At 36.6% G+C, this 24,994-nt stretch overlaps 1 protein-coding gene across 50 annotated transcripts in view; it reads left to right on the forward strand.

Moving 5' to 3' along the window:
- Positions 1 to 24,964, forward strand: part of synj1 (synaptojanin 1) — a 52,818-nt gene extending 27,854 nt beyond the window's left edge. For 4 of the 50 annotated variants that reach the window (XM_087268926.1, XM_087268928.1, XM_087268927.1 and 1 more), the window contains 16 exons: positions 41 to 199; positions 313 to 469; positions 1,390 to 1,507; positions 4,136 to 4,348; positions 6,892 to 6,970; positions 7,054 to 7,216; positions 7,299 to 7,484; positions 8,654 to 8,692; positions 8,883 to 9,014; positions 10,531 to 10,569; positions 11,858 to 11,905; positions 12,312 to 12,350; positions 14,438 to 14,484; positions 14,559 to 14,745; positions 16,013 to 16,311; positions 21,189 to 24,943. In XM_087268926.1, the coding sequence (XP_087125052.1) occupies positions 41 to 199; positions 313 to 469; positions 1,390 to 1,507; positions 4,136 to 4,348; positions 6,892 to 6,970; positions 7,054 to 7,216; positions 7,299 to 7,484; positions 8,654 to 8,692; positions 8,883 to 9,014; positions 10,531 to 10,569; positions 11,858 to 11,905; positions 12,312 to 12,350; positions 14,438 to 14,484; positions 14,559 to 14,745; positions 16,013 to 16,311; positions 21,189 to 21,956 (2,673 nt within the window). In that variant the 3' untranslated portion in view covers positions 21,957 to 24,943. 50 annotated transcript variants of the gene reach the window in all.
- Positions 24,965 to 24,994: the final 30 nt, after the last annotated feature.

The following is a 24,994-nucleotide window of genomic DNA, read 5'->3' on the forward strand; positions in this document are numbered from 1 at the left end:
ATTAAACCTCATCATTATTATTATTTATTTATTTTTGCAGGGTCGTCTTCTGTACTCTCATGATTATGTATTCTGGTGTGGAGACTTCAACTACCGAATCAATATTCCCAATGAAGAGGTGAAGGAGCTGATCAGACAGCAGAACTGGGATGCACTTATTGGTGGAGATCAACTGGTGGAGCAGAAGAATGCAGGACAGGTACCGTATATCAAACCATATAAATACTGTATATCAAAAATGCAGCAATATCGCTGGAAGTAGTGTTTTTATTTCCCCTCGCTATCCTAAATAACTTCTCTATTGTACTCCAGGTCTTCAGAGGCTTTATTGAAGGAAAGCTGGATTTTGCGCCCACTTATAAATACGACCTTTTTTCTGAGGATTACGACACTAGTGAGAAGTGCCGCACACCGGCCTGGACCGACCGTGTGCTGTGGAAAAGAAGAAAGTGGAACTTTGATAAAACTGGTAAGTATTATATTCATTTCCAACCAAATTTCAAATGCTTCTGAAAACAAGAGTTCAGTTAATAAATGATTTGAAAAAGTACAGTATAACGCATGAGGGTATCTGGACACAGAGGGCCTGTAAACAGAAATTTGCAAAGCTTGCCCCGCCTCTGAGCTCTTTTGATTGGTCCACTGCTGTGGAACTGACAGTGATGAGCTGTGCTGCTTGTAAAAAGTTGAAGTTCTTTTAACTTGACACTACATCTAAAAAAGGCAGGGCTCACGTGTGCAGAGCTTCACAAGATGCAAGCGTAATGGTCAAACCTATCTGTCAAGCATGTTTACATTGAATCACTATAGGAAAGAATTGCTTGGATCGCATTTTGTGTGACCAACCCCCAAATGGTCTTACACTGATAGGGCTTTTTTTTTTTTTTACAATTCAGTTTTTTTATTTTCCTAAATTCAGTTTTGTTTTTTTGTTCACCCTCCCCTTCCTGAATACTGCTGAATACTGAACTGCTTAGACAACCACCTAAAGGGAAAGTTCTCCTATGAAAAACTGGAACTTTTCATTTATGGGTAAACTATCCCTATAGTATTAAAATAATTAATTTTAGAAGTAGTAAATTATTACAGCTCGGCTCAGAGTTTTGTGGCTAACAGTATTTTTTTTTTTTTGGCTAAGCAGTGTAATAAGATGGATAATGTCGAATCAGCAGTTATATATGTACATTATCCCTTATTTAGCTAATGAAACCTTATTGTAAAGTGTGACCACAAATTTTAGGTGTACAGAACATCTTTTCATTTATTCCTCGAACATTTTTTTTGCCAATTTTTTTTTGCATTATACACTTAATTCAATTTTTATACCCTACACTGAAGAATAAATGGTCACTTATTGTGTGCGTGCGTGTGCGTGTGTGTGTGTTACAGCGGAGGAGTTGGAGTTGAATGTAGTAGGAGCTCCAGTGAATGAGGAAGAACAGTATCCATGGAGCCCTGGAGACCTCAAGTATTACGGCAGAGCTGAGCTGAAAACCTCTGATCACAGGTGAGAGACTGAAGCCACAACTTTCATGTTTACTGTGGAAAGCTGCTTTAACATCTAAGCTATAAACAATACTAGTATGTATTTGCATGATAATATATTATTTCTTTAGATCAGGTCTCCAACACATCGTTCCCCAACATGATTGAAATATCATATCACCACTAATCATCGGGCCATTTAGTTATTTTTAGACTACACCATTCCCTAATAACACGAGGCAGCGCTTTGACACACAAAAAATAATATTTTTTTAATTAAAAGAGTATTTGTCCTAACCCCCAACTATGGCAACACGCAAAGATCCTATTTAAGAAATAGTTGCAATTTCTGCACTGTTGCTTTTATATATATATATATATATATATATATATATATATATATATATATATATATATATATATATATACTGTATAATCTTATTGCATGCTTATCTTTGCATATGTTAATGCAGACTACAAAGAATGTATTTTAGAATAGTTTAGAATGTATTTTAGAATAGAATAGAATAACCTTTGTACAGTCTACAGTCACATTTTGCTTCCTCGTTCTTTTCTGTAGGATTTTCTATATTTAGCCTACATTGGAACAAATAAACATACACCTTTGCTAATGTGATATTGTCAAGACTACTACATAACTGAAAACCTGACAACCCAAGCTTGAAAAAGTTCACAACTACAGTTCTATATAATCAGTTTGAACGATTCAGTGACCAAGACATGTGGCTCTCTGCCACTTCAGGTTTTTAAAAAGTAGCTCGCTGAAGAAATAAGTTCAGGGAAGCCTTTAGATACTAGTGTTTAGTTAACCCAAAACTTTAAACTACCTCATCAGATCAGATTGCTGGCAATTATAAACTTCCATAGTATTGAAATGAAATATTATACTGGAAGTCAATGGGTACGAGCTACTACCGTTTTTCAAAATATCCTTTTTTTGTGTTCAAAAAAGGAAAGAAAGTCATTTTTAGGTAAAATTATTAAAAATGGAGGATGAGTAAATTATGGTAGGATTTAAATTTTTGGGTGAACTATCCCTTTATTCTAGTAGTAATAGCATAATTATTAATCGTTAATCAAATGAATACTAGTATATAATGAATAAGTATTAGTATCTAACAAATAAGTACTGATATCTAACGAATACTTTTTAGTGTGTTAAAAATGTACTAGTAAGTATATAATAAGTACTAATATAATTAATAAATATTAGTATTTAATTAATAAGTACTAGTATATTGTGAATAATTAGCAGTGTCTATTTAGTAAGTACTATTATCTAATAAGCAGAGGTATAAAGAGTACCTGAAAACCATACTTGAGTAAAAGTACAGATACTTTACTGAAAACATTACTCCATTACAAGTTACAAGTCACTAATTCCAAAAAGACTTGAGTAAAAGTAGTAAAGTATCCGATTATAAAAGGACTTTAGTACTTTACTCATACAAAATGTATGCTCGAACATCAATATTTTTATTTTAAGTAGTTTCTCAATTGATTATTGATTGATTATTGTTTTCTGTGTATTAAAGTTAAACAAAGAGGATCAGTGTTATTTTTCAACTTAGTAAACTACATATAAATTCAATAAAAAATACGTCACAAACTCACAGCTAAATGGACCTGATGCCAAATGTAAAATTTCAGTGATACATTTATTTACGTTGCACACAAAAAATTAAGCTAAAATATAGTCATGTCATGTCGCAGTGGTTTTTGCCATATTAGTAACTGTATTAACTTTTGATAACATTATGCTTACAATACCATTGTAAAGTCAGATATGATTTGACTAAATTCACATTAAATAGACTCTTACCCAAATGTGTTTTCTCAAATTTGCAGATAAATCTTAAAAAGCACTTATTTTCTTGGTTCGTGGCAAACAAAGTAGACACTGCATGCTATAAGAGCCATTCTGTATATCTGCAAATAAAAACATTTCTTTCAGTTAAGGCCACGGATGGTCATCAGTGCTAGCACTGCTTGATGTGCCGGCTTCGGCTTCATCACTGGCTGCAGCCATGTCGCTAATTAAACACCTGGCATTAGGCAAGCTGCTAATTCATGTTCACGTGATTTAGCTCATAAATAGCATACACTACCTTTAGCACCCTGCAGATGGCGATATTGCCTCGTCCGCCCAACAAATTAGCCATGGTAGATAAAGATGTCAACTTGTCGCGCACAATCACAATGTAATGAGTAATGGTAAGGGTCCGTTCAAATGTAGTGGAGTAAAGAGTACATATATTCAATCAAAAATGTAGACAAGTAGAGAGTAAAAGTTGCTTAAATTTTTAATAATCAGTACAAGTACAAAGTAGCCAAAAGCATACTTATGTAAAATAACGAAGTCCATTTACTTGAGTACTTTACAGCACTGCTAATAAGTAAATGATAGTCTCTAATAAAAAATCATTTTCCTTTTGCAAAATATACTAGTATCTAAAAACGAAGTATTGATTATAGTTAGTGCCTTCCAGTGGACCTTAGAGGTACTGCAGGAGTCTGTCAACCGCATTGCTGACCATAATAAAAGCTTGTATGTTTTGTTCGTGTGCGCCTCATGTACTTTAGGATTAGGAACTGCTGTTGTAGTGGCATTAACATTGATCTCTTACAGACCTGTGGTGGCCATCATAGATGTGGACATACTTGAGGTGGATCCCGAGGCTCGTCATCAGGTGTATAAGGAAGTGATCGCCCTGCAGGGTCCTCCCGACGGCACCATCCTAGTCTCTCTCTGCTCTTCTGGTCCCGATGACTACTTTGATGATGCTTTAATTGACGATCTTTTGGACAAGTTTGCTAATTTTGGCGAGGTTATTCTTATCAGGTATGAGATATTTTGTTTATATAATATTATTATATTGCATGTCTATATAGCCAGGTTAAGTCCAACATGAATATGATCAAAGTGAATTGCAATTCAATTTTTTACCATACATTAGAATGCAGAATTAATGAGCATTTGAAATCATTCTTATATGTTGATTTGCAGCTTTAAAATATTCTATTATTATTATTATTATTATTATTAATATTATGAAAACAGCTGAGTAGCTTTTTTGATGAATAAGAAATGTAGAATCGCATTTTTCTGAAATGTAATTAGAATCTGTAGTGACATTATAGATATTTTTATTGTCATGTTTGATCATTTTAAAGCATCCTTGCTAAAAAAAAAAAAAAAAAATTGTGAGAATATGTATAATTTATTTACCAGAAACTAAAGATACTGACTTTTGAATCGGTATGGTGCATTAAAAAATCCTGGGAAAAGTACTATTAATAAATATTATTGTAAATAAAAATAATGATAATTATTCAATGTTTGAATGATAAATCAGCATATTATAGTGATCTGCTTGAGGTCATTTGCCAATCCTTCCCCTCTCTCTGCCCCCAATGATTTCCTGTCAATTCCCTGTACTATTCTATCCATTAAAAGGTTAAAAACCCATATATTTTTATTAAAACTTATATATTAAACTATATATATATTAAAATAGAAAACAGATTATTTTAAATAGTACTTTGGATCAAGTACATAAAAGTAAAAGAGGCTTAAAAAACATTTTAAAAATCTTATTTATCTAAAACAGTTACTTTTGTACTTTTTCATTTAAAATATAACAACATTTCTTATGATCTTTTTTCTCTACATTTTAATCTAATAAAATCATCATAAAATGATGACCAAACATGATTCCATTCATTTATTTGTAACTTTTTAACAAAAGTTGAATTTGATACACTGAAACAGAAACAGTAGTACATTTTTAAACAAAAGTCTATTTTAATTTGATGCAGAAAATTAAGTGGATGTCTCATCTTTGACCCTTACATAAGGCTTACTTACAGTATGCTATCCGAACCGTGCCCGGCAGCGTTTCCCGGTTTGTTTGACAAGTGTGGACTGTTTCATATGTATTCAAGCATTCTTACTTTTCAATGAACACCAATTGTCGTAGTTTGTTAAAGACGCAAACCCCTCGCTGCACCTTCAGCAAACCTCCTAATACGTGCAGCAGGTTGTGGATCTGTTCAGCTGAATATTCGACTGTGTGTCACTGCATCCTAAATGACTAAAAATAATACAAAACAATATAACTAAAGCAGTCTCCAATGCGCTAAGCGAGAGCACTTCTCTTCCTGTTAAACTGAACTGTCGCATCATCAATTACTTAACCATGCTCAGGTTTGGAAGGTAAAAATGCAATGTGAGCGCAGGCTGTCAGGAAGAGGGGAGGGGCAAAACCACATTTTTTTTTTGGCTGGTTTCCACTGACTGGTACGGTACGGGTCACCTTTACCAGACTTGCGTTTCCACTGCTAAAAGGATACCAATGGTACTCTTTTGGTAAACGACAGAAAGTTTCAGTCAACATCATTTTTGCTTGAGAAATAGTCTACAGTAAAGCTGTACGGGTCGTTCACATATCATATTAGAAGCACTTCACAAAACAGATGCTTAATACACATAAATACTTCTGTATAAATGTTCATTACTAACTTTTCTATGAACATGAGTTGATTATAACTGCAGATCAATAAATGAGAGAATAATTCCATCATTCCGAGTTCATAATAGTCCAAAAAGTGATGATAATAATAGTTAAACATGGGAGTTTGTTCATGTTTGCTGAAAAAAAAATTTCTGGCTTTTCCTGAGTTTTTTCATGTGTCACTCTCGCGTGTGTTTGTTTCTGACAGGATCGGTTTTCAAAAGCACGTCAATAATCAAGTGCACGTTATTATCATGAACTCAAGAAGTTTGTTATTTCAAAAATAGACATGCGGCGAGTGCAAGCAAGAAAGCGAAACTGCTCGCTCTTCAGACTGGCTTGTAAAAAACTACGGGGCACAGGGTAAATCTGCTCTTCTTTTCGGCTTTGTGGCTGTTCATCAAGACGATGACAAGTTTTGTTTGAGCCCGGGTCGACCATGTCTCGTTATTATATGTATGTATAATTACGCTGTAATCTCTCGGCTGTGTATTTATAACATGTCGGTCTCTTTGTTTTCATTCTGGCTTGTTGCGTGAACGAATGACGTATCTCTGTAAACTAATAGCATTCAGCTGTACGTCTAGATCCGCCTTTTGGTACCCTCTCTAATGTTTGGCACCCTTTCGAAAGGGTGCCGAAAAAGTGGTATGGTACGGTTTGGTTTGGTACGCCTTTTGACAGTGGAAACGGCCATAAAAGTGTGCAAAACCGAACTGTATTACTTAGTGGAAACGGTCTATTATGCACAGTTCAAGGCAACCATGCCTAGTGAGAGTACACCCATACACATTTATTAAAAAAAAAATTTTAAAAATAAATGTAATAGTTTAATAATAATAAAATAATCTTTTTATTTCCTGCTGAACAGGTTTGTTGAAGAGAAAATGTGGGTGACATTTTTGGAGGGATACTCAGCTCTGGCCGCTCTGTCTTTGAGTGGGTCTACTGTAAGAGACATCCATACGATACATCTGACACATTTCCAAAAATCGCACTGTATCATAAAACTGACTTCTAATGTGCCTCTCAGGTGAATGGAAAGACCATAGACATCCGCCTGAGGAGTCCTGGATGGATAAAGAGTCTTGAGGAGGAAATGAGTGTGGAGAGAATCTGTGGAAGTATTCCAACATCCACCAGCTCCACCCTGCTGGCAGAAAACTCTGACCTAGGAGAAGAGTATGACATGGAAGGTACAGTATGGGCTCTGCAGTACTGAAATGCAAAATAAAGATGTAAATGGAGTTATTTAGATTGCGGATATGGCTTTGACAGGTGATGTGGACGAGGAGGTTGAGGATATTTTACCCCAGCACCTGCAGCCTGGAGCAGGCATGGATCTGAGTGCGTCTCCTGCCACATCTCCACGCACCAGCCCATGCCCTTCACCCACTCACGGAGAGCCAGCACCACCCATCCGGCCCAGCAGAGCGCCACCACGCACAGCCGGACCACCACAGGGTAGTGTAGTATTTGTATTTGACTCAACATGGGTGAACACTATGTGAATCTCTGTCTGTCTGTCTGTCTGTCCAGTTTTTAGTTAGTTCATCTATCCACCTATTCATCAATCCATTCATCTTTCCTTCCATCTGTCTGTCCAGTTTTTAGTTACTCCATCAATCCGCCCGTCTATCCATCCATCCTTCTATCTGTCTGTCCATCCATCTGTTAATCCATCCATTCGTCTGTCTATCTTTTTGTCTGTCCAGTTATTAGTTACTCTATCCATCTGCCTGTCTATCCATCCATCCGTCTATCTCTCCGTCTGTTTAACCGTCTGTCTAGTTTTTAGTTAGTCCATCAGTCTGTCTGTCTATCCATCCGTCTATCCATCTGCCTATTCATCTGTCCGTCCGTCTGTCTATCTAGCTATCTTTCTGTCTCTGTCCAGTTTTTAGTTACTCCATCCATCCATCAATCTACCATCTATCTGTCTGTCTTTGTCTGTCAGTCCAGTTTTTAGTTACTCTATCTATCCATCAATTGACCATCCCATCTATTTGTCTGTCTCTGTCTGCCTGTCCAGTTTTTAGTTAGTCCATCCATTCGTCTGTCTGTCCATCTTTCCATCAATCCATCTGTTCATATGTCTATCTGTCAATCTTTAAGTCTGTCTGTCCAGTTTTTAGTTACTCCATCCGTCTGTCCATCCATCATGTCCAGTTATCAGTTACTCTCTGTCTGTCTGTCTGTCTGTCTTTCCTTTTTTTATGTACTCCGTCCATCCGTCTGTCTATCCGTTTGTATGTCTGTCTTTCCAGTATATAGTCTTGTCTGTCTATCTCTCTGTCTGTCTGTCTGACCTGTTTTTAAAAACTCTATCCATCCATCTGTTACCTTTCCACCTATCTATCAATCCATACATACATTACCTACAGTATCTATCTGTCTCTCTGTCCACCCATCCGTTCATCCATCAATTCATCCATCCATCTATTGATCTAGGAAATAAGAGATCAAATACTATGCTATAATTAAATGTCCATTCATACCAGTGTAGTAGATTTACATAGAAGGTGTACATATTGTTCATTTATTATTCATTGTTTATTGTTCATTTAACTCTGCAACATATTGTACAGAAACTCCAGTACATTGTTTTTCCTTTGTTTTTACATTGCAAAAAGGAGGATTAAGCCCAGCATCCATTAGAAGGGAACTGGCAGGTAAAGAGTGCTGTTTGCTGATGTGCCTCAGTAGTTCCCGATCTCTCAGAGTGTGTTTGTATGTCTGTGCGTCCCCAGGCTTCAGTGTGGTTTGCAGTGCTGTGGAGCTGAACTAAACAAGTCCCTCAGACATTTGTTTTGACGCTTGTGAGAATCTGACGTTCCTCTCTCTCTTGTTCTCTATGCACAGGTTCTCCAGTTGATGGTCAGCCAGCAGGAGCTCCATTCTCACAGGGACTAGAGCCAAAACGTCCCCCTCCGCCTCGCCCTAATGCCCCGCCAGCCCGACCTGCACCTCCACAGCGCCCACCACCACCCTCAGGTACAGGCACGATGTTTGGTCCTAAGAGAAGCGTTAAGATTCAGTCAAGAAGTTTATTCTGGGACTAAAACAGCATTTAAATGAGTGCACAACATTTAATGCTATGGGCCAGATTTACTGAACAGGTTAAATTGGCATCCAAGCGCAATTTCATAAAAGCCCCCTCAGAGGTGCAAGTTCTGCATGTGTTTCTACTGACAAAATGCATCAAAGAAGCTCATTTTCATGTTCGTCAATGCAATATACCAAGACCAGTGCAAGTTAGCAATCAAGTGTGTGTAGCCTGCAAACAACACAGGAGTAAATTAGTTAAGGCATGACAAAAATAGTGTTAAAGTTTACAAACACAAATCTTGGTAAATCATGGTGCATGATATGGCTGTCCAAATAAAATTTAATCTTGATTTTTTTTTTAATTGTATTTTATTTAAGAACAGTTGTTTGATAGATTATGCACTTTAAATAGTGTCGTTTCAATAATGACCTTGCGCCCTCTTGTGGTCATAGCAGAGAATGGACCCTTTTCACATGCTTGTTATGACGCATTTATAGATCATCATAACCTTAAATCCTTTAAAGTTTTTAATATTTTATTTGTTTAAAAACATATAAACATTTATATGCGTTTATGTATGTATTATATCATCTTTGCGTCTAATTACAAAAAACGAATTAACAATTATGTGAGGTGTTTCTAATGCAGCGTTTATGGGAAGAACAGTAAATTTATCGTTATTCTCTCCTCTGGCTGCCGTCCTCAGTCTCACAGTATTTTCCTCTTTTTCTGAAAGTCTTGATAGCACCATCGTGGAGTTTTTCTGTTATTATTTCAGCAAATTGGATTGTAAAAAAATATTTGTTGCATTCTCCCATTCACTGCGCTCTAAGTTTACCCAGCTATAGCGATTTCCGCTACTGAGAAACACGGAAATGTGAAAAGGGTCTATTCACTATTTTAACTGTAACATTAAAGGCATAGTTCACCCAAAAATGAAATTCTTTCATCATTTACTTACTGTTTACTTTGAAGATATTTTGAAGAAAGCTGAAAAGCTGTAACCATTGACTTCCATATCTGTTTGTCCTACTATGAAAGTCAGTGGTTACAGGTTTACTGCTTTATTCAAAATATCTTCTTAAGTGTTCAAGAGAAGAAAGAAACTTATAAAGGTTTAGAAACACTTAAAGGTAAATAATTAATAGAATTTTCATTTTTGGCTGAACTATCCCTTTAAATATTGCCTTCAGAATTCAAATTTAGCCATGTTGACGGCCCAAGTGCATGAATCATTTTACTAAATTCTTTCCTTCCACAAATCTGTTATGGAAACCCCTACAAATGCATTTGCAGAATGGTCAGACCCATTTCTAATGCTTTTATTTAAGACATTATGTCTGTAGGGTTTAAACTGGCACAGGCTGTTAGTAAATCTGGCTCTTTGTTTTCAGTTGTTTTGTTTTTGTGATTTTAATTTGCATTTCATCTTTCATTTTACAATATCCTGCTATTCTAAAGGTGGCAGAAGTCCCACACCTGTTAGAAAAGATTCAGCAGGTAATGCTGTGCTTAAACATGAGCATTGTGTAGTAGCAGCTGAATATTGCCTCAGTATTGCTGTTTATTGACTTGTTTGTGAATTGCTTCGTTACACCTGATGTAGGGCTGGGCGACATTTCTGCTTTCATCAATTGATTTCTATTAAATGTTTGGCTAAATTTCAGTTATTTTAATTAAGCATTAAGTATAGAATAATTTCAACTTGTTCTTTTTTTGCCACAATTTTTTTCTAGTTTTTTTCCGCGTTGAAATACAGCCTTATGCAATCATAGAAACTTCTTTACAACCAAAACATTGCTACATTTACTAAATATACAAGTTAATAAATATACAAGTTGTTGATATATAAAAACAAAACAAAAACAAAAAATAATGCTCCTCGTGTTTTGGTTAATGGTCATCTATTCAAAAGTGACTTTTATCATACTGAATACAAAGTACTACAAACATGTTTTGAAGAGTTGATCAATACAGAACTGCAAGATGGGAACTGCATTGGTTTACAAGTTTTAAATCAATACAATGTTTTTCAAAAGTAAAGTTGACTACTTTAATTTAAAACCAAAAAAATAAGGCAAGGCCAACTCATTTATATAGCACATTTCATACACATTGGTAATTCAAAGTGCTTTACATAAACAAGAATAAAAATAGAAACAACAAAGAGTTAGAATTATTAAAAACATATAAAATGTGTTAAAACAGGTTTTACATGAATAAAAAAGACAAGAAAGACATAATATTGCGATCTGTTGGACGTAGCACAGTGCTCATTCAGTAAAGGCACAGCTAAACAGATGTGTTTTCAGTCTTGATTTAAATGTGCCTAATGTTGGAGCACATCTGATTATTTCTGGAAGCTGATTCCAGCAGCGGGGGGTGTAGTAGCTGAAAGCCGTTTCACCCTGCTTTAACTCTTGGAATTTACTTGATCCTAATGATCTAGGTGATCTGCTAGGTTTGTATTAAAATAAGTGCAACAGTCTGAATTATTATTATTATTATTATTTATTTATTTATTTATTTTTTTGGCATCTCGCCCAGCCCTATCCTGATGTTAGGTTGCTTTAGATGAGGATGTGTAAAGTGTCTGGCTTACTTTTTCTCAATTAATGCACAATGTTGCAGCTCTGTGCTTTTTTAGTTGTGTGTCTTCATGCTTTTCATCAGCCTAATCATCAGTGTCTTCTTGTGGTTTCTATAAAATCAAGTATTGTAAATGTTTTTGCAGCTGTGTGTGATTTGTTTTGTGCTTTGGAAACATTATGAATGTGTTCTTTCAAAGGCTTCGCTGAGCCTCTCAATCTAGAGTTTGATCTGACTGATAATGAAGGTAATATCTGGTTGAGAGAAAAAAAAATAGATTCTAGTATGTCTTTGCTGTGATTGGTTTTTGTGTATGTTTGTCTTCCGGTCAGTTGAGTCCTCCTGCACTTGCTAACAGAATTAGACTCATTATTCATAACTAATGATTCAAATCAACAGCTTTGTCACGATGCAGTGCATGAAGTCTCAATTGTTGCAGTAATTTTGATTTAGTTTTGGAGTGTGAAGTGGAACTAGCTGAATTAGTGTTGGTAAATGAATAGAGAATGGCAGAAATGGATTTTCCATCAGGTAAGGAGTGGGTTTGATCAAATATATTTTCTCCGGGAAAAAAAAGGCTTTAATAATTTGCAGAATTACAAGTAATTTAAAAAAAGATTTTGATTTTTTTCTTTTCTTCATGCTAACAAAAGGACAAAAAAGCCCTGCGTTAGCACGAGCAGATGCAGCTGGTGAGTTTCTACACTAAGTAACACCATTGCTCAGTTACAGATGGTTGGACAAACATATTTGGGCCAATATATTGTAACCCCACGCGAGTTTTAGCTCAGATTATTAGGCGAGAAAAGTTATGCCGAGTTCAAACTGCATTATTTTAGCCGTGATTTTTACTCACCGACAGGTTTGGAGAAATCGTCAGGCTAATCGGCTAATCGTAACAGTCACACATTTTGAACAATCAAGGACGCAATATTAGAGAATTGCAGATGAGTTTGGCATGCTAAATATCTGGAGCTGTCAGCGATTCAAATCATGTTGTGTGAAATATGTTCTGATTGAAAATAACATTGGCGATTACCTACAGCCAATGAGAGAGCAGCATCCACTAGTAAGGGTATCTGCAGGCTAGAGGGAGGTTGAGGGAGAAGTTAAAAGCGCTCATTTTCAGTTTTCATTGTCGATGCTATCCTCCATCGCCGATGGCCAGAAGACAACACTTGTAAAACTGTGTTTTACCTAGCATTTCTGAACAGCCCTCCGTTCGCTGAAAAAGCACATCATGTGGCCACACACACACACACAAACACTGTCATGTGCTCGTCTGACCTCCAGAGAGCAGTGCACGTCGGATAGTTTATCAAGGATCGCGTCTCACTATAGTTGTTAAAGTGATATTTAATTCATCTTGTCTCTTTATAACGATTCTTCTGTCTTTTAAATCTATCAGGTAACGTGTCACAGCATCAGTACACTGCTTCAATCTTTCACTTTTACACTTGTACTTAGTAATTTTAGTGAAAACCTCAGATACTGTTGGTTGGGCACCTTTTTTTACGGACCAACCTGTGATTGACAGGTGGTAATTTGTGTGCAACTTATCTTTATTTATTTATGATTTGTTTATGGTTAAAGACCATGGGGGTCAGGTAGTTGAAACGGTAGGCTACAAATTATTAATTTGTTATGAATTAATTTATTATTCATAAATTATTAATTCACCTCCGCCTATGACAACAATGTCATCGTCCATCGCGATGTTTCACATTAGACATCGTACGATGCCAGATTGGACGACATCTCCCAACACTAGTAAACAACATTACTACATTTTCTAAAGCTAAAGCCATCCTTTTCCATTATGTAGTTTAAAAAAAAAAGTCCTGCAGTGTAAAATCTTCATCATACATCATAAGATCCATCATACAGTGTAAACAAAACACAGACAGAACGTCAGCCCAGATAGACAGTGTGAAAACATCCGTGACATGACTACTTTAAAAATCGTGCAGTCTGAACTCGGCATATGTTGTCACTCCTCACAGAAGCACTAATCTGACATTTTTCAGGCTTCCTTTAATTGTCTGTTTAAGTCAGGGTGTAAAAAAGTTTTAAATTCTTAAAGTATGATAGTAAGGCCTTAATTAGTCTTAAAATGTCTCAAATCTGCGTTTTAATGATCTTAAAAATGCAATCGAACCGACCCGGTAAGGAAGATTCTCTTTCCATTTTGAAACCTACTTTAATCTATTCGTCTATCATCACTAAGAACAACAAAGGTGGAACCAAATCTATTTATAGTCATTGGCAGAGCCCAACATGTACATTAACAAATGAAGAACTAGAGATGCACCAATCGACCAGCCAAGGACCAGAATCTGCTGAAATGTATCTATAAAACAATAATAAAAAGCACATATAAATTATTGTTATATTTATTTTTAAAAATAGTTGACAGGTATCGATATTGAAAAATTCTGTTTTGTTAGTGTTGTTAATGCAGTTTGGTGGAATTGATGCAATGTTTTTTTATTATTACTATTACTATCATTATTATTTTATTAATAATATTCATGATGTTTTGAGGTTTTTCACATTTTATAAGTATAATTAACAGTATTAATGATGGTCGTTATTTATTTATTATTTTTTTTGCAAATTCTGTACTATAAAATTGCTCTTAAATATAACTTTTAGAAACCTGCACATACCCTAATATTGTGTTGTGGAAATTCTTCTGGCATTTTTCAGGTTTTTTATTTAGTATTTGATCATATTTTGATAATTGTAATGTTTGATTATGTTATCAACTGTTTTTCAGGTCGAGGTCAAGCCACCGGACCAGCTCCTGGAGGCATCCCAAGGCCGGTGGGTTTGATAAATGCGAGTAAATCAATTAGAATACTACAAGAAGTATGTTAAAATCTAGTTTTTGGCTTTAGATTCCACCCCGAGCAGGAGTCATCAGCGTCACGCCTCAGGCCAGACCTCCTCCTCCTGCTCATCCCGGGGCCCCCAGACCCACAGCAGAGGTGCATCCTGGAGCCCCTCGACCCTCACCAGATAATCATCCCGGAGCTCCAAGACCCACTGCTGAACCCCAAAGCAAACCGTCTGAGCTGCCTCTGGGTATGTTAAACACTTCTGATTGGCTATTAACTTTTTACAAATTTCTAAAAATGATTTATTTCTTTGTTATTGATAATGTTCTATTTTTACTCTATTAATGTATATGTATTTTTTATTAATTATAATATTTAAATCTCACCGTGCGTTCACGCTAAAAACAGCAAGAGCGTCAAAGTAGTCGGAAGTCATTCATTTTTAATGAGAGCCAGCGTTGAAAAATGTCAAGCAGAGGCCTGGCGCATGTTTGCTGGTGTGGGCGTAGAGGAGAGTTGAAATCAAGTCACCTTTATGTTAATGATTGATGACGCAGTTCGGCTCCGACCACAGTTGTTGCCAAAGGTTTGATTATTGCTGTCGCTGGATTTCCAATTATTTACAAAGTTTTCTTACAGGGACATTACTGGCGAATTACTGATGTACATTGTTTTTTTTTCTCTTTAAAAAAGTGTGAATCTCATTCTAACTATAACGACAATACAAACCTGTATTGCTGCTTCAGAATGTTTCAGACATGGACCCATACTGAATAAAACCACACCACACACAACAACATTTTTACACTAGAAAGCATGTGTTTATGAAGGGTAGGGAATGTAAATGATTCGCTGTAACGGCCCCTTTAAATACGCGATCAATGTAGCGAAGTTTGACGCTCTCGCCGGCGGAGCAGTAAAGCTAGACAATGTTGTTGACAGGGTTGTCCAGAGCAAACTTTGATGCTCTTTCCATCTTTGGTGTGAACGCAGTCACAATGCATTCCGATTTTAAATACCATTGCCACATCCTCAGGCTGTTCAGACCCATAGAATAAGATTGTAAGAAAAAATATAAATATAATATTTTTTTAATACGTAATATTTTTCAGGTAAAACCAATATGTTCTAGGATTTTGCATATTATTATGTACAGTATAATCACATTTATTTTCAACAATACAACAGAAATATCACTCTATTTTAAATGTAAAACTTTCGGGTACAGTGAAAATGTGTTCATCAACTAAATAGATTTCCAAAAGTCTGTAAGATATGAAGTAAAGCTAAATATATATTAGAAGTTTTTAGATCCTGGCACATTACAAACATATTCCTGATACATCATGTACTCCAAAAGTGAAATGTGTCAAATTTACTAACAAATGGTTATATCTTTTTAAAATTATTTAATTTAAATTATTAAAACAATTGCACATTTCTTGTCCAGGTATTTCATTTCAAGGGTTAAAACTTGCGTACATAGAAATATATTTCATTTTTCATTTCCTCAGGTCCACCCCCGACACTGCCAGGTCCCGTAAGGCCTCAGATGACATCACCCATGCAGCCTCAGTCTGTGTCGCCCGTTCAGCCTCCAGTCCAACCCCAACTGCCCCCACCCATACAATCCCAGCTCCCTCCACCAATGCAGCCCACCTTACCTGCTCCTCTGATGCCTCAGCAGGCCCCTCAGACATCAGCCGGAGCCGCTGCCACCCCTCAGCCTGGACTGGCATCTCCAAAACCTCCACCCCGCAGCCGTTCCTCTCATGCACTGCCACCTGAATCTGCTCCAGCTCCAACAACACAGGTTAGTGCTCTTTTTCTGCGTACATCTGCATTAAAGTCAAGATCACAAGCCCTTACATTTTTAAAGGTGACATATTACTCCCCTTTTTACAAGATAAAATAAGTGTCCCCAGTGTGTATGTGCAGTCATATTTTAAAATACGCCACAGATCATTTTTTATAGGTTGTTGAAATTTTTGTTGTTGTTGTTGTTGTTTTTGTGATGTAAACATTAAATCTGAAATCGCTTGTTCTGAGAAACTGTTTATGATTTTTTTGGGATTATACAAATGTGTTAAAACCTTATAAAAGTATAGGTCCGCTTTAAAAAGGGATAGTTCACCCAAAATGTCAATTTTGTCATCATTTACCTATATGTTGCTTGTTGTTTTTGAACTCAAATAAGGACTAAATGTATGTTGTGTGTAGTTTTACTATAAGTGGCTGTATGTGTTCATATATGCTGCATTTATTTCTTATATATATATATATATATATATATATATATATATATATATATATATATATATATATATATATATATATATATATATATAAAATTGCAGACCTTACAGTAGGCTATACAGTAGGCTACGGCCCAATATCAATTCTATTTTTGTACCTCTACCCCTTCCCCTTGGCCCTTACAACCAAGGGTTAAGCGAAAGGACTTCAAAATTTACCCCTAAGAATTGGGACAGCACTACAGCACCTGCACACGTCATCATGTCATCGCCATCTCTTGCTTCATATGAGATCAGACGAACGCGACTGCTGTAGTGATTCCAGTTGTGGTATTTTTGGTATTTATCTTCAGGAAATCACTGAAGGAATATATTGTGTTATCATAACGATCTAATGTGGCAATAAGATCGTAATACTGTGCATTTAACACAGTGGCCATATTTATCAATGTAAACACACCAAAAACAACATTAACATTACAGCAGACACTGTAAAAAGCCCATTGACAGCCTCTCATCGAGAGTGTCAGAATGTTGTGGGACTGCAGTACAGAAGTTATTTTTAGGGATTATAGATCGCGAAATTTAGCGTTTTTTTTTTTAAGCATGATGGTAAAACATGAATGCGGTTATAAATATATGAAAACATGTTTGTCTGTTGTAAAAATTCGTAATAATGACAAAAAATGCTATTTTGTGGATCTCTTTACTTCCGGGTGCAGCTGTGGCGAGTGTATTCTGGGAATTTATTCTTTCCCTTCGGTTTCAAGTGTGGTCCTGAAAAATCTTTGTTTGAGAGGTGTATACCCCTTGCCCTACGCCTTCAAGCTAAAGAGAACTGGGACACCACTACCCCTTCACGGGCACGCGCAAAACGAGGGTGTAGGGGTAAGAGGGGGCTAAGGGGTAGAATTAGGATTGGGCCTGAGTCATTGATCTGCAGTTATATTCAAATTATGTTCACAGAAATGTTAGTATTTATTATTTTATTTATGTGTATAAAGCATCTGTTTTGTGAGAAGTGCTTCTCATATGATATGTAAACAACCCGTACAGCTTTGCTTTGAGCGAGATTTCCTCATGCGAGAATAACGTCAACTAAAACTTTCTGTCGTACACCACGGCCACCTTTGGTACTCTTTTGGCAGTGGAAACGCAAGCCTGATATAGGTTACCCGTACCGACCCATACCGTACCAGTCAGTGCAAATGGGGCATAATGTGGATGTCAGTGGAACATTCTTCAAAATATCTTGTTTCGTGTTCAACAGAAGACAGAAAAGTCTAGAAAGAAACACTTGAGTGTGAGTAAATGGTGAGAAATGTTTGGGTGAACTCTCTCTCTTCAAGTGTAACAAAGTCAGCTCTCATTTTAAGAAGCAGGTACTCACAAGATGCCATCCTGGGATCGTTGGCCAGCTTTAGTGGCCTCTATTCCTCTTTCTTTTATACTTTACTGGATAATGTGGACTGTCTCCAGGTAGTTCTCATAGTCATGTTTGGCTCTTCTTGATGCATGTGTGTCTCTCTCTTTCACTAGCAGGAGCAATCCTCAGGTTAACAGGTACTGGATTAAGTCATTTCTAGTCTTTACGTTGTCTTCACGGCACCATAGCCTGTAGTCACGATGTATGAGTTGCTCATACATATAGGATCCTACATGTTATAGTTGTTTTTTTCCTCGTCCCATCTTTAATTTGACCTTTTTTCTTTGTTTATTTTAAATATCAGAAATTTTTACATGTAAAACTTAACTTGAACCCCTTGATATTTTCGTTGCTTGGAGAATATTGTGGTGGTTCTGACAGGGGGTTCAAGGAAAGTGTCATCCAGTATTTGTCATGGGTATTTGTTTTAAATTCTAGTATGTTATCATTGTTTTCAGTGTTTCTTGGCTGGGGGAAAGTCATTCGATCTGCAAAAATGCTTTACTTTGGTTCTCCGTACACTAATCATCTTTGTGTTTTTGATGTTTTATAGTTCTGTTTTCATTGTTTTTGAATTAACCGTTTAGTAAACAGGATTTTCAGTGATTTGATTTATATTAAGGTTTGTCATTGCACCATTTATGTTTTAACCAATTTGTCATTGTGATTTTATTTTTTCCTCAACTCGTGACATTATTGTTTCAAATTAAGTCAACATGAAATACTTTCAACTGCTTTTTTATTGGAAACAGGGTGACTAAATGTGCATTCAGCACATTCATTTACTATGCGCTGATTTGGTCAATTATCTAAATAGTTAAAATCTGCAGAAAATGTGTAATTATATTACTACTTGAGGAATAAATGATTTAATGCTAATTGGTGTTATATGATTTAATTTTACAGTTTTAAAATCGGAAAATAATATAATCTAAATACAGTGGTCCCTCAGAGTTCATTCATTCATTCATTTTCTTGTCGGCTTAGTCCCTTTATTAATCTGGGGTCGCACAGTGAAATGAACCGCCAACTTATCCAGCAAGTTTTTTACACAGCGAATGCCCTTCCAGCCGCAACCCATCTCTGGGAAACATGCACATACACTCATTCACAGACACACTCATACACTAAGGACAATTTAGCCTACCCAATAAACCTGTACCGCATGTCTTTTGACTGTGGGGGAAACCGGAGCACCTGGAGGAAAGCCACGCGAACATAGGGAGAACATGCAAACTCCACACAGAAACACCAACTGAGCCGAGGTTCGAATCTGCGACCCAGCTACTTTCTTGCTGTGAGGCGAACGTGCTACCCACTGCGCCACTGCGTCGCCTGCTCCCTCAGAGTTATGTTTTAAAAATAACCCGCAATAGGTGAAATCCGCGAAGTAGTCAGCTTTATTTTTACAATTATTATAGATGTTTGAAGGCTGTACAACCCCTCACTACACACTTTATACACTTTTCTCAGACAGGCATTTACATTTTCACACTTTTTTTATCTTGTTTAAATGCTCTCAAAGACTTCGGACACTGAATGCACCACACACATGACAGTTGGAAGTAACACACACTGGACATGTAGATTCGCGTGTTATTTAAAATAAAATTAAACAGATGTCGCTCTGTGGCGCGTAGGCGTGGGATGATAACCGTTTTCAAGGTATACCGCGGTTTGGAAAAGTCAAGGTTTAAAAGCACCAAAGTTTTCAGCTATACCGTTTCTACGGTATATGTACAATTTTTTATTAAGACAACAGTATCTCTAGCAGAAAAGGTATCCAAAGATGCTGCTTTTAATTAAGAATTTTAGATACTAATGAAGACAGCAGACGCCAATGATTTATTTTAATGAATTAATCTGACATGTTTACTACTCCAAAATATTTTAAATGTTTCTCGAAATAAAATATATTGTGTTCAAAAGGGAAAAAGTAGTTGTTTTTTTACCCAGACAATTAAAACATATATTTTAGAGAGGTAATCACAATACCGTGAAACTGTGATCTTTTTTTATTTAAGGTGATTATACAATCAGAATCTTAGAAATATGAACAGTGTCTTGAGTCGTAGCTGCTGGGCACCACAGACAGCCACCGACTTGTGGCACCAGTTTGCCTACCCTAATAAAACCTGTTTTGATGGCCCTGCCTGGGGGTGAGCGACTCCCTTTATGATGATCTTTCTGCGGACAGTTACAACCCTTTTTGCATCCTTGTTGAAACTCACACTGCTAGCGATCAAAGATTTATGTTAATTTGGCAAGCTGAATGCATTCTTTACTGTACATGAGAAATGTAAAAAAAAAATCTGCGAGGCTGCGAAAGGTGAACCACGTTATAGCGAGGGACCACTGGAATCGAAAATGACTCCGAAGATACAGTACTTACTGTCTATTTTACTGTTCCTGTTTAAATATCACTCAAACCAAGGTTTGTCCAATATTTGAAGTGCTTATTAGGGTTAAATTAGCATTTTTTAAGTAAAAAAAATTATAATTTTATGTCAAACCATGATGCTTGGCAAGTCATAAAATGCAAGTCAATGGCTACCAGCCATTGGCTACTATGAAGAAAAAAAAATTATACCTTTGTTTAGCTTCTTGCACCAATCATTTGATATCATAGGACCCCAATGTTTCATCAGAAGCCACAGGTGTTCATTTTGTTTTGGCTGTATTAGTTTTTTGACTCTCAAAGCACCAGTAGTCATTGACTTGTAATTTCTGAACAACCAAGGACCACAGTTTCAGCTAAAAAAAACTTCTTTAATCTTCTAATGATGAAAAGACGTCATCTGAAATGTTGTGAGGGTGAGAAAATCAATTTGAAAAAATGTAGTTGAACAATCCTTCTAAGGAAAATTCCAAACATCCAACTGATTGTTCCCAATATTTTTAATAAATTCAGATCTGACTTCATGTTGACTCCACTATTTATTTAGTGTTATAGCTTCTTGTCACCAGTATGATTTCATAATGTAGTCCATGTGTGTCGTCTTTTCCCAGGCCAAGAACATGAATGGAGTCCAAAGAGAAGCACAATGGAACCTAGACCCCTTCGACATGCTTAACCCTCAATCCCTCTTCCAGAACACACCATTCACCGCTTCCCTCCCTCGCTCCTCATCCTCCTCTACATCCACTCCATCCCCTTCTTCCTCATCCTCAACATTACCCAGCAACCTTTCCCTGTTCTCAGCTCCGGACACCAGCAGCGCTTCGTGTCTCCTCGCTCCCCCCGCCCCATCCCGCAGCAAATCCCAAGAGACCCTCCGTTGCTCCCCTAATCCATTCCTCACAGACATCCAACCAAGACCCAACAGCACCAACCCCTTCACCAGCGGGCTGCAGTCCTCCCCGCGCCGATCGCTTACACCTGATTTCTACACCCAAATGCAAGCCTCTAAACCTGATTTCAATAGAGCTATGTCTGCTGTAGGCCACAGTTCCACCCTTCCTCCAACCTTCTCCCGACAACAGTCCTTAGTTACTGCTACAGCTCCAGCCCCCAACAAACAAACGCAAAAGTGGGTCACCTTTGATGATGATTTGGATTTCCTTTCAAAAAGGGTTGGGACCGGCCCATTAGCTTCACCTCTTCCTTTTCCACAAACCCAAAGCAGTTTCCCAAGCTCAGGCTTTGGCATGGACAACAACTGGGCATCGCTTCCCACCTCCGCATTCCCAGCAATCCCTCCGCCTGTACCAACCCGGACTAATACCAGCATCAAAAACGCCCAACTCCCTTCCAGAAATGATTTCACTGAGAGATGATATAGTATGGATGTTAAATATGAAGGAAATATTATTGCGTATATGTATGGTTTGTATAAAAGTGCAGATATAATGACCTGTTCGTACAAAAAAAAAGGTAATCTGGCTGTTTATTTTAGCCCAATGTGGGCAGGAAATCAAGACTAAATGCTCTTCAGATTTGAATATGTTGTCATTTGCAAACATATGCATTGCAGCATTTAGCATATTGCACAAGCTACATAATCATTTGTAAAAAATGTACAAATGTTAAATGATATATCTCATCACAACGTCGATGTAATCGTTTTAATCACCCTCATGTCGAAACACAAAAATGAGAACTGTACTCTTTATTTTGGACTTTCATTAAACACTCAAATCCAGTTCTATAATATGTTCTTAAAAAGAAACAAATAGACATGAAATGAGGGTGATTAAAAATTGATTATTCCTAATTTTATTCATCAAATATCCCTTTATTCTATAACCCAATACATCCCAAGAGAAACGTGCTCTTATCATACGCACAGATTTAAAATGCCTGGCTGCGTCTGACCTGTTCTACACCATCATATCTGTTCAATGGGCTTCACGTGAGCTGTGGTACATGCATACATATTTTACGTTTGCCGTTAATCTCATTATGAATGTATTCACCTGTTTCTGTTGCCTACATTTAGGTTTAGAACGTGCGTCATGTGCAGCATTAACAGATGCTTTGCTGCAAACTCAAATCGAGGGTCTTAACTTCTCTCGGTGTTCATGCTATGCTAAAGACCCCATGTCCCAGCCTCAGCACATCCTGTAGCTATATATCGTTGTCAGAATATATCTTCAACACATATTCATAGTGATTCTATGTCTTCCTAGTGAGGAAAAAAAATGTAAAGTGGTTCTGGATTGTGTTTATATTTGCAGCATATACAGTACATGCCATATCTAAAGTGCACTGAAAAGCTCCGTCTGTCTTCTAGGCTGTATTTGTTTCGCGTGGCGGCTCCTCTAATTCATCGACACTGTATATACATGTGCTTTCAGTTTACCCAAAGCTCACCACAGAACTGCTGTATTTATCAAACGTGTCGTGCGCGTGATTGAATTGGTGGGTTCCTCCTTCAGGATGTCGGTCATGCTTTCTTTTGTGCAATGTGTACTTAATCGCTCAATGAAATTGTATTTTTTAAGTTGAACAGGTTGTTGATAATCTATTTATTGTCGTGTGTGGAGGAATACTGTGCTGTATTTTGGAGTGCGTCGTCTGTTTTTGTGTACTTTAGCTGTTTTGCGCGAATGCGCTTGCGTGTTTGGATCGTAATGTTGAGGGTTTCTGGTGTCTTTGTTACATGTCTGCTGACCCCAGTGTCATTATTGCATTACATCTTCGTTGTTTTAGCGATGCAGATTTATTATGGTATCAACTATGGTTCATTATTGACAGTAAGGTGGTCTGTTAAATTAATATTCTGTCATGTTTACTCACACTCATGCTGTCCTAAACTGAAACTAAATCTTCAGAACACAATTGAAATGGACATTTCTGTCCATACATTGAAAGTCTTCTCATTCAGAACTCTTAAAGGGATCAAATCAACTAATAAATATTTATAATTTAAAGCTATTTTCAAAGTGTTTTATGGGATGAAAAGATTTGATTAGTCTTTCATTCACATACAAACACAGATCAGCAAACCATGTTCAACAGCATTTCACTTTGGCATGCTTGCTTGACGCATGAGAACCAAGCAGGTTTGTTTTTGCTCGTCACATGGCAAGCTGAGCTTCTGTAAGAAACCAGTCAGTTTTATTCTTAAGTATCAGTGTTTGCATTTCTGTTTATGGTTGCAAATTAGTGTTTGTATATGAATAAAAGCTTAAATGAAATCTGCCCAACCATATTTATGTATTTTTAGATCTCTTCATGAATAATTTAAAGTAAGTTCTGGATGAACAATTTTTTAATACAGGGTTAGAATTGCTTAGAAATGTCTTCATTTTGGTTCTGAAGATAAAAATTTTGGTTTGGATGTCATGAAGGTGAGTAACTGAAAACAAATTGTAATTTTTGAGTGAACTAACCCTTAAACAGATTATGAATGGTGTAATATGTATGTTAATAATGCTTTGTTGATAAAAGTAAGATATTTTGGCGAATCTCAAATGTGTTTGAGCTCCCAGATTTGTTCAGTTTGTATAGCATTCCAGACGGTGTACTGATGCATTATGGGTGAGTGATCTGATTTTATGTGTGGAGTGATTTTTATTAATGTTTTGCAGGTTTTTAATGTCCCTCAAGGGCGTCATGAAACCATTCCTGGTTATAGTGTAAAGGTGTTTCAGGAAACAGTATTTTATTTGTGCTTCTGTTCCTTGTTTACATTTTGGGTACAAATTTAACATCTGCGTGGCTTTTCATATGTTCGCCTGGGACGTGTTGAGCGACGCATTTTGGCTTTGAGCATTACAGATTTATTTATGTAAAGCACTGAAAGTTTTTGGTTGAACAAGGGGTCAGAGGAATGCCAGCCAGCAGGAATTATTGCAAAGATTTATATTTGAATTAATGCATGAGAAACCATTTCAAAATGCATTCCAAAGCATTAACTGTGAACATCTCCAGAATACAGACTAGTATCAGGTTGTGGATAATATTATTTATTTTTTCTTTAATGACTGATAAACGCAATGTAACCACTTAGCATTCAAAAGCATTTGTTCTGTATGTAATCAAAGCATTAATCCGGACATTGTCTGCGCCAGTCATTAATGAGAAGCAAGGTTTTCTAGAAATAATCGACTCCTTTTGCGAAGTTAACGTTCCTTTGTAGCTTTTAGCCCAGTAGTGAACAGAAGTCTGTGGTATTAACCTTATATGTATGTAAAGACAAACCACAAAACTACAACTAGAATATTGGATCTGTAATTGAAGTGCATACCAAAAGTGCACATTTATGTATGGAGCAATTGATGTTGTATGTATGCAATAATAAATGTAATTCAACATGAAACGTGTTTGAGTTAATATCGCCTACATCCAATTATATTAGAGATGATAACAT

The sequence above is a fragment of the Danio rerio genome, chromosome 10 (assembly GCF_052040795.2).
Source record: "Danio rerio strain M-AB ecotype USA chromosome 10, GRCz13ab, whole genome shotgun sequence".
In the NCBI taxonomy this organism is placed as follows: Eukaryota; Metazoa; Chordata; class Actinopteri; order Cypriniformes; family Danionidae; genus Danio; species Danio rerio.